Source organism: Budorcas taxicolor, chromosome 11 (assembly GCF_023091745.1).
Source record: "Budorcas taxicolor isolate Tak-1 chromosome 11, Takin1.1, whole genome shotgun sequence".
Classification (NCBI taxonomy): domain Eukaryota; kingdom Metazoa; phylum Chordata; class Mammalia; order Artiodactyla; family Bovidae; genus Budorcas; species Budorcas taxicolor.
In genome coordinates, this window is record NC_068920.1 from 159,917,323 (window position 1) to 159,930,573 (window position 13,251).

At 55.8% G+C, this 13,251-nt stretch overlaps 1 protein-coding gene across 1 annotated transcript in view; it reads left to right on the forward strand.

The window, feature by feature from the left end:
* The first annotated feature begins 4,282 nt into the window (after window positions 1–4,282).
* The window catches only part of ASS1 (argininosuccinate synthase 1), a 51,330-nt gene continuing 42,361 nt past the window's right edge, over window positions 4,283–13,251 (forward strand). Inside the window, exons 1-2 of the mRNA XM_052648323.1 lie at window positions 4,283–4,415; window positions 12,119–12,228. Of these exons, the coding sequence (XP_052504283.1) occupies window positions 12,124–12,228 (105 nt within the window). The 5' untranslated portion in view covers window positions 4,283–4,415; window positions 12,119–12,123. The remainder of the gene's footprint in view (window positions 4,416–12,118; window positions 12,229–13,251) is intronic.

Here is a 13,251-nt window from a genome sequence, read left to right on the forward strand (position 1 = left end):
CTAATTAAACTTAAAAGCTTTTGCACAGCAAAGGAAGCCATAAGAAGATGAAAAGAAAAGCCTCAGAACAACGGGGGAAAATATTTGCAAACAAAGCAGCTGACAAGAGACTAATGCAAACAGCTCCGGCAGCTCAATATCAAAAAACACAACAGCCTAATCAAAAGATGGGCGGGAGACCCAAACAGACATTTCTGCAATGAAGACATACAGATGGTCAACAAACACGAAAAGACGTTCAGCAGGGAAACTTCAGGTCTTCTAGCTCTGGGTCCTACTGGTCTATATCCTTAAAAGATTCTCAACTGAGATTTCACATCAAATAAAGGAACTGTTTTGTGACTCAATGTGTTTCGACATTATCTCAGAGATACACTTCTGGTTTAAAACAAAAACTGAATTCACCACAAGTGAATATCATCTCAAATTGTAGACTGATCTGAGTTTCTTCCTCTTTGCTCGGATAAACAACCATGAATATTTCTGAATAAACAGTTTTAAGGTTTCTTTGTTTTGTTTTTTTTTTTAATGTTGGAGAATGTACAAATATATAAATAAATGGAGAGCTATACCATGATCAAGCATTGAAAAACTCTATATTGTTAAGATGTCCATTCTCCCCTAGCTGATATACAGATTTATTGTAATCCCCAATCATAATCCAAGCAGTCTTTTTACATAAACAGACAAACTGTTTCTATTATTTAAATGGAAACACAAAGGACCTGGAATAGTCAAAGCAGTTTTGAAACATAATTGGAAGATCTATATTATCTGACTTGCAGTCTTACTGTAAACTTATAGCAATCAAGATGGTATGGTATTGGCATCAGTTCAGTTCAGTTCAGTCGCTCAGTCATGTCTGACTCTTTGCGACCCCATGAATCGCAGTACACCAGGCCTCCCTGTCCATCACCAACTCCCGGAGTTCACTCAGACTCATGTCCATCGAATCAGTGATGCCATCCAGCCATCTCATCCTCTGTCGTCCCCTTCTCCTCCTGCCCCCAATCCCCCCCAGCATCAGAGTCTTTTCCAATGAGTCAACTCTTCGCATGAGGTGGCCAAAGTACTGGAGTTTCAGCTTTAGCATCATTCCTTCCAAAGAACACCCAGGACTGATCTCCTTTAGGATGGACTGGTTGGATCTCCTTGCAGTCCAAGTGACTCTCAAGAGTCTTCTCCAACCCCACAGTTCAAAAGCATCAATACTTAGGCGCTCAGCCTTCTTCACAGTCCAACTCTCACATCCATACATGACCACTGGAAAAACCATAGCCTTGACTAGACAGACCTTTGTTGGCAAAGTAATGTCTCTGCTTTTCAATATGCTATCTAGGTTGCTTATAACTTTTCCACATAGATGTGTATAAATAGATGAGTGGCACAGAAGGAATCCAGAAATCGGGCAACATTTATACAGTCAGTTAATTTTCAACAAAGGTGCTAAACACAATTCAATAGGGAAAGGAAATTCTTCAACTAATGTTGCTAGAACAACAGGGAAAAATGAGCCATCCAAGGTCAGTCTATTCTCACCTTGATCTGCGCCTCTGCACAGCCATCCACCCAGTGCTCCGAGGGCAGGGCCCCTGCTAGCAGTCGGGCCTCACTTTTCCTCGCAGAGGGCTGTGACCTCACCCTTCCTCACAGCACCAGTGCCTATGCATCAGGAAGGGACAGTGCCCTGAGCTGCAGCCAGTTCTGCAGCAGGAACAAAGGTCCCCACAGTCCTGGGACCAAGACTCCGGCTCCTCTGTCAACTCAACTTAAGCCTGAGCTAGAGCAGAGGGTTTGGGCCAGAGCTCCAGACCCCAGATTCCAGTTCTGCTCTGCCACCCACATGCTGTGTGGCCTTGGGGAAGATAGCACACTTGGAGCTGCAGGTTCCTGTCTGTAAAATGAGGATGACAATAAAAGTGACTTCATATAGGGTGAAAACCAAGTGAATGTAAGCATAAAAAAGTGCTTAGCTAATTTTTTTTTTTAAGGGGGACTGCAATGTGGGAGACCTGGGTTTGATCCCTGGGTGGGGAAGATGCCCTGGAGGAGGGAAAGGCTACCCACTCCAGTATTCTGGCCTGGAGAATTCCATAGACTGTACAGTCCATGGGGTCGCAAAGAGTCAGACAGGACTGAGGGATTTCACTTTCACTTTTCACTTTCCCTGGAGGTTCAGTGGTTAGGAATCTGCCTTGCCATCGATCTCTGGTCAGGGAACTAAGAACCCACATGGCGCCAGGCAGCTAAGCCTGCGTGCCACACCTCGAGAGAAGCCCATGTACTGCAACGAAGATGCTGTGTGCTGCAACTGAAGTCTTAGTTGTATTCGGCCAAAGACAAAATTAATCAAAGATTTTTTTACAAAAGCATCTAGTGAGAACCACGAGGGTTGTGGTTATGGCCCAAGTCCACCCAGACGTCCTCGGGACTGTTAATCTTATTTTCTCTTCTAACCCCATCCCCCCCACCCGTCCATCCTAGACTGGAGGGGCTCAGCTCCCACTCCACCCTCTTCCTAAGGTCTGGGTAATGGGGCTTCTCTCTGGGGTCACCGTGACTCTGGAGAGTTTGGGAGAACATTAGATCTGGCTGCCTCAGTTTCCCCTCCACTCCCTCTGTAATAGCTCCACGGAGGGGCGCCCCATCCATCCACACCCTCCCCAGTTTTCTTGAGGCCAGTGACATCTTAGAGGAAGAAACAAGGATTCAGCACCAAGTCAGAGGACGGAGACGTAGAGACAGGCGGGAGGGAGTTCCCCGGTTGCCCAGTGGTTAGTGCTCTGCCCTCCCACTACAGGGGACATGGGTCCCACCCCTGGTCTGGGAGGCAGTAGTGAGGAGCCAAGGCACCGCCCGGGGCTCCATGAGCCCTGAGGGTGTGTTGTTTTGTGGTCAGAGGCTCTGTGAGGCCCAGGGGTGGCCCTGTGAATGGGCTAAGGGGACCCAGCCACCACTTCTCTTCCTGCAGGAAGTGACTCAAGTCGCCCCAGTCGCCTAGCCCCACAGAACTCATGGGGGTCACCTGGCCACTACAGCCACTCGTGGGATTTGGGGGCCAGAGGCTGAGGGTGTACAGAGGGCTGCAGCTCTGCTAGTGAGTTGGTCTGATGCTTCCATCCTCCTGAAGGACTCACAGCTACTCAACCGGCTGATGTGCCTGGGGGACCAGATCGGAGCACGGGGCGGTGGGTAGGGGACCGGCAAGCCGAGGAGCTGAGAGTGACTAAGCCTTCACCCTCTCTGCCAAGGCTCCCTTTTTCTGGCTGCTCCTTATTTGCAGGAAGGGACCTGGGACAGGGCAACCTCCTTACCATGACCTCCCCCTCCCCGCCCTACCTCTTTTCCAAGACGGCTGAATGGCTAACCCAGCACAGCTGCTTCAGGGTTCCCACCCCTAGAAGGGTCCAAGGCAGGGAGGACTTGGGAAGCTGCCCTCTGGGGGTCAGTCCTAACCCAGGCATTGCCTTTCACAGGTTGGGACTCGCTGTTTTATTGGGTTGCCGTTCCAGTGATTGATGCTTCAGGGCCTATAAAACCAGACTGAGAAACTCCTGACACAGAACCTTCTGAAGGCCAGACTGGGGTCACAACTCGCTGTTTCTTTTGCAGGCAAGAAGCTTCGCCTCTGTGAACCTCAATTTTCCCTTCTGCTTAATGGGTGAGCAGTGAGCCAGTCTTTTTTTATCCACTATTTACTGGGTGCACTCCGGTCAGGTGCCAGGCTCTGGGGAGACAGCCAGGGACCCGCCCTGGACTGAAGGATGAAGCTAGGACCTTGTAGGATCATCCCCTCCACCTCAGTTTTCTCACCAATGCAATGGGCTCGGGGCTCGCTGGGGGCTGGAGTGGAGGGAAGGGAGGGAATTGCGGGGTCTGTAGCAAGGCCGCCACTGGACAAAAATGGGCCTGAAACTCACGAGCCTAAGGGATTTTTTTTTTTTTAATTCCACAACCACGGCGAAGCTCTTGAGCGTTCCCCACCGACCGGGCGGCAAGTCTGGCAGGAGGGGTTGTCACCCTGTCCATTGCTCGGGTTCCAGCCACTGCCGCACCCAGGGGAGCCGCCAGCCCGCGGCCGGGACCGGTCAGAGCCTGCGGCCTGGGCGGAGGACCTGTCGGGAGGAGGAGTGGGCTAGGAGGTGGGATGGGGGGAGGAGGGGCGGGGAGAGGAGGGAAGCGGGAGGAGCGAGGAGGGAGGGAAGCGCCTGGCCCCGCCCCGGCCGCAGGTGGCTGCGAACGCTGAGCGGCTCCGCGAGGGGGCCGGGCCCGGGGCGGGGCCTGCGCTCACGGTCCCCCCCTCGTCCCCCGGCCACCACCGCCCCGGGCCCTGCCCCCCGGCCCCGAGCTTATAACCCGGGATGCGCGCCGAAACCCGCCCTGCTCCGCCGACTGCTGCCGCCCCTGGTCGCCCGGTAAGGAGGCCCCCGCCTTCCCACTCCTCAGCCTAGGTCGCCCTCTGCCCGGATCCCTCCGAGGACCAGCGGAGGAGGCGGAGGGGACCGCGCGCCCCCCGCCCCGCCTCCGCTTCGGACCTGGACGCGAGGGAAGGGGGCGGACGCCCAGACTCCTGTTGCTCAAACGCCGGGCGACCGGATTCCTGGCTCTCTGGGGCCGCGGGGATGGGACCCGGGCGCGAGTCCGGGTCGGGGGCGGGGAGGGGGCGCTGGGGAGCAGGTCGGGTTACTTGTCGCCTTTGCGGGCCGAGGTCCTTTCTGGATCTTCTTCCTTCTCGATCCAATTTTCTCTATGCCTCGAACCCCACAAATGGAGAACCGCGGGAACCCGGAGGGTGTTGGCGGGGCGGGGGTTGCGGTTCCCGATCTTGTTTGCCCGCACTCTGACCGCCGTCTCTGTCTCCACTAGAACCAGAGTGCCAGGCTCACCTCGGGCCCCTCGCGCGCCCCCCGGGGGCTTGGGCATCTCGGCCCCTCCCACAGCCCCGCCTCAGTTTCCCCGAGCGGGTGGGCTCGGGGGCTCCAGGCAGCCCGCCCCGGGGGGCCTCGGGTGTGGCTGGGCTCCTTCCTCTGCAGGTGCGGGGTGGGGGGCGGTCGGTCGACCGCCTCTGCCTTCTGAAGGGGCTTTGCGTTCTCTGGCCGGTGGGGTCGGCCGCCTCGCCCGGCCGCGGTGCCCGGTTTCCGGCTGGCACCGGACTGTGGGAGGGGCCGCTCCGCAGGAAATGTCAGCCGTCCGGGCGGCTGTTCCCTTTGGCCCCTTGGGCGGCTGCGCCCTCCAGGGAAGGAAAGTCTGAAATGGAGGAAACTCCTCTCCCAACCCGCCAGAGCTCTTCCTGAGGAGGTCCCGTGACCTTAGTGCCCGCCCCCCACCGCCACCTCAGTGTTCCTCTCTGCGAAGTGGGGGCGTCTGCTCCCGACAGCGCCGTCTGGCTGCTCCTCCCGGGCAGGAACAAACCTGTCCTTTCCCCAGGGATGGACCAAATAGGTCCTGGGCTTTGATCCCTCCCCTCCACGCCCAGACGAGGGACAGGAGAGGGCAGGTTTCTGGGCCCCTGCAGACCCCAGCCCTGAAGGCAGGCACAACTCCAGGACTGGGTGAGGCTTTGGGTCAGCCTCGCAGCTTCCCAAGCTTCAGTTTCTCCGCTCGTCGCGGCTGACACAGGTTCAGGGCTCAGGGAACAGTAACAGGATGTGTACTGAGAGGGGACTTCCCTGGAAGTCCAGTGGTTGAGACCCTGCTTCCACTGCGTGCCTGCTAAGTAGATTCAGTCGTGTCCAACTCTCTGGGACGCTATGGACTTACAGTCTGCCAGGCTCCTCTATCCGCAGGATTCTCCAGGCAGGAATACTGAAGTGGGTGGCTATGCCCTCCTTCAGGGGATCTTCCTGACCCTCTTATGTCTCAGGTCTCCATTGACAGGCAGGTTCCTTACCAATATCGACACCTGGGAAGCCTACCCACATGTCCCGGGGCAGCCCCCCAAAATTAGGAGGATGTGTACTGTTGAGAGCGGGTCCTGAGTCCATTCACTCACTGTCAGGGGAGTGACCCACTTGGTGCTGCCATTCTGGGGGCTCAGGAGTGGGGGTCCCTGCCCTCCTATCTTAGGTTCTGGTGGGGACGGGAGACTGTAGGGGTGGGGGCTGCCCCAGGTGGAGCCAGCTGCATGGTTGTGCCAAGTAATACTGTCTCTGTTGAGTGCTTGAGAGTGAGTTGGTGAATCCTGCCCACTGAGCACCTAGATCCCAGGCCAGGCCTGGGGTGGGTAAAGGAGAGAGGCCCCCATTCAGCACACTCTTGAGCTCCCCTGAGTACCCACCTGTGCCCCAATCAGCTGCCTGCTTCCCCTGGGCTTGTGTGGTCCCTTGGCTGGAATGGTAACTTGGGCCCAGGGCCCCAGGAACCTGACTTGGGGGTGGGGGACAGTCCCAGACTCACCTGCTATGCAAGCGCTTTCCCAGCACCCCATCTCATCTTGGTCCTGTGAGTCCTGGGAGGCAAGCCAAGACTGTCAGATGCCTTCATCCGAAGGAACGCTGAGCACACAGCCTCTGAAGTGAGCGCCTTGCCTGTGGGCATCCACGTGGAGGGAGATAACCTCTCTGGAATTCAGGGTCTATGGCCCTGATTTTCTGAGGAAACACTCTGGGCAAAGTTGATCTTCCAGACTTTGGCTCCTTATTGTGTGGCATATGCCCTCCCCTGACTTGAAATAGGCCAGGTACCCAAAGGCATTTTAACAGACTAGAATAAACAAATGAATGAACTCACCTTTGCTCCAAAACCAATGCTGTTTGGAGAGGGTTTGAGTGAGTGCCTGTCACCAGGGCCTGGTGAGGTCTCCTTAATTTTCCTACCTCCCACCTCCAGACATTCTTATCAAAACTGGAGTTTCAAACTTGCTAAGTCAAGGCATTCCCCAGTGACCCCTCTCCCTGACGGAAAGAGTTTGCTGGAGCGCTGGTGGTATTCCCAAGAAAGCCCAGCATTCCTGAATCGATCCTCAGGCCCCAGGAATTTGCAGCTGACAGCCAGCTCCATATGTAGCCTCAATGCCCTCAGCTCATCCATCAGATACAGAAATTGTTCCTCTGTCCCTCACCAAGGCTGTAGATGAAATGAGCTGAATCTGTCAACCGAACGTTCAGGCTGAATCCTGATAGCGGGACCTCCTGGTCAAAGTGTAGAATTGCAACCTGGCTCTATCAGACATGAATGAGGGCAGCCAGCCAAAGGGTTCAAGTTGCAATCCTGAAATGAGCAAACCCCTAAGTCAGAGAGAATTCTATGGCTTAGGTAGAACCAAAAATGTTTTTTAAACGTTTTTTAAAACTAATGAACCCAGCTCGACTGAGTTAGAATGTGAGGGAGGGGTTCCTGAGAAAGAGTCAGGTGGCTGTAGCCACGATATACAGAGAAAGAAAATTGGTGATTGGTGGTGATTCATGGGCTTCCCCGGTGCCTCAAGGCAGGACACATGGGTTTGATCCCTGGGTCGGGAAGATCCCCTGGAGAAGGAAATGGCAAGCCACTCCAGTATTCTTGCCTGGAGAATCCCATGGGCAGAGGAGCCTAGTGGGGTATGTTCCATGGAGTCTCAAAAGAATCAGACGCGACTGAGTGTCTAAACAACAGACAAGTCAAGTGAAGAGGAGACAGTCTGTGGTCCCCTTGAGGCCAGGGCGTGTAGGACAGAGAGCAGCAAAGAGCAGGTGGTCTGCAGACGGCGTAGGTTTCCATCCCCCAGCACTGCCATCTGCTAGCTTGAGACCTGGGCAAGTCTTATAATTTTCTGAGCCCCGGCTCACCATCTGTAAACAGGTGGTAATAATAGCCCCCACCTTGAAATGATGCCCGTGTGGCACTAAACATAGTAACTGCTCTGTCATCCTAGCTCTGATGCTGGAGAGCCACAAGAGTGTTCCTAGTGCTGAGCAACTGCCCTGGCTGGCCGGGCACGTTCACTGGGAGCTGGCAGGATGGTTCTGGCCAGAGCCCTGGAGAATGCCCCCTGCCTTGCCAACTAAGGTCAATCTGGCAGGCATCTTGGAATGAGGCCCCCTTCTTCCCTTCCCAGGTGTCCCTCTTTGGCAGCCGGTTGGCTGGACTGGCCCCGGGAACCAGGGGCATGAGTGTTCTCAGCAGAGGTCATGTGCCTGGGAGCTGGGGCACCTGCCCTGTGCCCTCCCTGGAGGCTGGGGCGACTGCGAGGCCGGAGCTGGGAGGATGGCTGAGTCCTCAGGCGGGAAGCCCCCTGTCCTGGGGTGTCAGAACCAGAAGGACTTTCAGGTGGTTGTGCCAATGGTGATGGAGAGGGAGGGGCTTGCCCGACAGTGGTAGGAGAGTTCGGTGGGCACAGGCATGGTGCCCGGCTCTGGGCTCTGGGCTCTGGGCTCCTCTCGAAATCTTACCGAATCCACAGTTGCTCCATGGGGGGATGGGCTGTTCTTGCTCTCAGCTCCTGGACTCCAGGTCTGGAGAACCCAGCCACTGCTCTCTGCCCTAGTCTTTTCCACTCCTCCTCCCCTAAACCGAGGCCTCCTTGCTTGCTTGGCTTCCTTTAGTTTCTGCAGCAAGCGAGCTGCCGGGACCTCGCTGGTGGGGGAAGGGAAGAGCTTCAGCAGGAAAGCAAGAGCAAGGCCAGTGTCAGATTGCATCATGCTCTCAGCCCACCTGCCCTGCTAATCTGTACACACGCAGGTCCAAACACGCCACACACACACACACACATACACACACGGTACACGCATGCAGTCTCAGGTACATGCTCCTGGGGAAATGCAGGCACACTTGTGCACACATACACACACATCCCTGCATGCAGGCACACGCCCCAGGGTGCACACATTCCATCACTAGGTTCAGACCCGGAGGCTGAGGCCCTCCGCCTGTGGCCTGGCCAGCAGAAGAGGCTCGTGGGAGTTTCCAGATGAGAGCATGCACGGAATTCCAGACATGGAGGGGATTTTAACCCTCTATTTTTGTAGGTGAGGAGCAGGCCTCCAGACAGCAAAATCAGCAGCCTTGTTCTGAGTGCTTGCTACCTGCCAGCCACTGAGAGATGGTCCTTGTCTCCACAGAGCTCACAGTGGGTGGCAGGGGCAGAGTGCATCGTGACTGTGCTGTGATGGGCCACACTCGGGGGGCACGGCGCACCTGGGAGCGGGGGCCAGTCACTGAGGCAGAACCAGGCAGGCCCAGGTGGTCTGCCTCCATGAAGCCGCCCCTCCCCTACTCTGGAGCCCATCCTCTGGCTCCAGGGCCTTTGGGGGTTGACAAAGTGGGGGTGACCCCTAGAAGCTGGGTGAGTTTTGGGCTCACATCACCTCTCCCTGTCACTCTGGGTTGTCTGGGCCACCGGCAGCTTCCCAGACCCCACACCTCATCCCAGGGATCCATGCCCTCCCCCACCCCACCCCAGAGAGGTAGCCTTGTACTTTTGAGTCTAGCTGATCTGAGTTTGAATCTGGGCTCTGGCACTTAGCAGTCAAATGAGGCCTTAAGCACATTCTTTAACCCAAGCCTCAATTTCCCTATCTCTAAAATGGGGATGACACAAATGGAAGCCGTCGCTTATAACGGACACATCCATTATCTTGATTGTGGTGGTGATTTCATGGGTGTAGGCACACCAAAACTTACTAAATTGCACACTTTTAGCTATGTGCAGTTTATAGTTAGAGCTGTACAAATAACGCAACATTACTTTCCTCACCCCAACCAGCCCCGTCGCACACAAGCACACAACTAGGAGATAGACAGGCGGCTCTGGGGGTCCTGAGTCTCCCTGCTCAGCGAGGCTGCCCAGAGGGGAGTCCAGGAGCTGGGTAGGCTGGGTTCACGGCCTCTGGTGTCCCTCAGCCGCTGGGCCAAGACAGGTTCTGGAAACCGCAATCTACTCTTTCAACCTCGGGCACTTCCTACCTTGAGTCCTTCCTGCCTCCCTCCCTCCTGATCCACCGTTGCCAGGCTGCGGTTGCCATGGACTACCTGGGCAGGTGGTTGAATGAAGGGGAGAGTCTTGGACATTTATCCATCAGAACTGCCTCCAACCTCACTGTTTGTGAGATATTTCCCCTTCCTAGTCCCAGGGGCAGGAAGGACATGTGAGCCCTGGGACTGGCTGGTGGGCGGTCTGGTGAGATGCCAGGGACTGCACATAGCATAGGGCTTCCCAGGTGGCTCAGATGGTAAAGAATCCGCCTACCAATGCATGAGACACAAGTTCGATCCCTGGATCGGGAAGATCCCCTGGAGCAGGAAATAGCACCCCCTTCCAGTATTCTTGCCTGGGAAATCCAATGGAAAGAGGAGCCTGGCGGGCCACAGTCCATGGGGTTCCAAAGATGTCATAACTAAGCAGCAGCTGCTGCAGTTCATAGGATGAATGCTCTTGCCGCCCCTTGGTTGTGTTGGGTTCTGCTGCAAAGAGCTGAGCAACCGCTTTGCCACCAAACCTCCAGGCCCCTGCAGGATGCAGGAGCCTGCATCCTTGGAAGCAAGGTGACACCCCTTCTGGGCTTACGTGGATCAAAGCAGAGGTATCCACAGCCTTTCCCAATAGCATCTGTTAAGGACCCTGACCTTGGTCAGTCTCTAGTGTAAATGCTCCCACCAGAAACAAGCACGCTCCCCACAAGTGCAAGAAGCTGGGACCGGGTCCACAGAGGCTGGAACCAGGTGGCTTGGATCCAGATCTAGCCCTGCCACCTGCTGACCGTAGGACCTCAAGCAAGTGACCCCGCCTCTCTGACCCTCAGTCTCCTCTTCAGCAAAGCGGGCACATAGCAGCCTCTATGCTCAGGGCCACATGGGGAGTGCAAGGGAGGCAGGGCAAGCCCGAATGTAGCCCGAGGTTTCCGGGAGGTCCTTCTGGGCCGAAGGAACGGAGGCTGCAAAGGCAAGGAGTGAGGAGGCCTTGGTACCTTCTGGAAACTTCGGTTTAGCTGAGGAGAGGGAGGGATCAGTGGGGGCACACACCGGTCCTGCTGGGAAGGACGGATCCGTCATCTGTACACCCAATTAGCTTCTCCCTCTGGGCCTTGGAGTTATGAGTTATGGGCTTCCCAGGTGGATCTAGTGGTAAAGAATCCACCTGCCATTGCAGGAGATGCAAGAGACGTGGGTTCGATCCCTGGGTTGGGAAGATAGCCTGGAATAGGAAATGGCAACCCACTCTAGTAATGTTGCCTGGAAAACCTCATGGACAGAGGAGCCTGGCGGGCAACAGTCCACGGGGTCGTGAAGAGTCAGATTCAACTGAACACGGACAGGGACAGACAGCTTCTGGGCCTTGGATCCCCCTCTGCGCAGGGGGAGGAAGTTGGTCTCCAAGCTCCTCCCAACTAATCTTTCTGGAGTTGAGTTCTCTCAGGTGTTGGGGGTGCAGAGTTTGTGTTTCCCCTCTCAGAGGTAATTGTATTTGAAAAGAGCCAAAAACCCCTTTGTGTGAAGGTTCACTGGGCCCAGGTGGAAGAGGTCTGGGCGGGCAGGGCTCTGCCCCCAGCATCCTGTCCCCCATAGAGCCGAGAGGGCGCCCTACCACCTGGGAAGAGCCGAGGTTCTGGAGCCAGACACAGACGTGTGCTCTGCAACCTCGAGCTAGCCATCTACCTCTCTGCGCTTCAGTTCTGCCTCCCCAGTGGCGGGCATGACGCCCACTTCCTGGGGTCAGAGTGGGGGTGCTGGGTGATCTGTATGAGGCTCCCAGGGCCATGCCTTGCCTTGGCCCAGCTTAGCAAGGAGCTTAGCAAGGAGATGTGTGGGCTGCCTGAGACTCAGGAGACGGCCCCTCCCGTCTCCTGACGCTGTGACCTTGGCATCCCGACCTCAGTCCCAACAGCTCAGTCTTTTGTCTTCTCCAGCTGGTGGGGGATTGGCTACATGCCTCCCCCTGCCAGGCCCCAGCGTGGTCTGTGGGGATGTGCGGGGTCAGGGTCCCCCAGGGGGAACGGGAAGCGGGGGGAAAGAGGTGTGGCCACATGAAGGGTCAGCTCCTCAGGGCTCCTGATGACAGGTGAACATCCTGTTCTGAACCCCATGGCGGCCTGTCCAGGGGTTAAGGGTGCCCAAGGCCAGGAGGGAGCCGCTGGGAGGGGTTGGCAGGTGGGGTGTGGGGGCTGGCTCTGGGTCACTCACATTCCTTCTCGTCTCCCTCCAGTCGCGATGTCCGGCAAAGGCTCCGTGGTTCTGGCCTACAGTGGGGGCCTGGACACCTCCTGCATCCTCGTGTGGCTGAAGGAGCAAGGCTATGACGTCATTGCCTACCTGGTGAGGGGCGCCCGGCGTGTCTTTCTACCTGTTGGTCCTGCTGCCTACCTGCCCACTGTTACTAATCCAAGCCTGCCCCCTCACCCAAGCCTGTCTTAAACTGTAGGGAAATTCTTGTTTACTGTCTCTTTCTATCTGTTAGGTGAGCTCCTTTGATGTCCCCCAGGTCTGAGATGTGCCCCCCAGAGCATAAAGGGGGCTGGCTCTCCGTGCACTCACTGAAGCAGGGGCGGGGGGCACCAGGAGTGAGTGTGGTGGAGCTGCTAAGCCACCCTGCCCAGGGAGGGACCAGGGGCTTGGCTTGGGTCTGCTGAAGACCATGGAAAGTCACATAAACTTTCCCTTTCTTGCAGCCCTCAGTAATTCAGCAAAGACCTAGGCTCCTACATGGGCTAAGCTAGATGATTAGAGATCACCTAATTCTGGAACAGCAAATAGGCCACAGGCCATAGGTAATAGATTAACTAAGATGCCACTCCCCCATCCAGGGTCCATAGCAGATATCCCTAATCAAACCAGCTTCACTTCTGATAAACCTGGACATAACCTCTGAGTCTTTCTCCATAAGACTGGCAAATTCTAGAAATCTAGCTTAGGCCAAACAAAACCAAAAATAAACAACAACAAAAGAAGAAAACCAACATAATTCAGTTTTTCATATAACCAAGAAGGCCAGGGTAAGATAGCTTCAGGCAAGGCTGAATCCAGGTGCTTATCCAGATTTGCCTCCATCTCGGCTTGGCGTCAGTCTTGGCCTCTCCACAGGGCAGGCAAGGCTCTCATCATCCCCTAGTCTTCTGAGAGAAAGGACTCTCCCCGGAGGCTCTGATGGAAAGGCCAAGGGAACACTCATTCACTGGCCCGAGTGCCTGCCCACCACTCATTTGCCAGTATGGCTGTCCCTTGGAGGCTTGTCCCTATAGTGAGCAGGAAACATTTGCTCTCATCCATCCCTGTGTGTGGGCGTCCCAGGTGGCGCTAGTGGTAAAGAACTTGCCTGCCAGTGCAGGAGGTGTAAGAGAT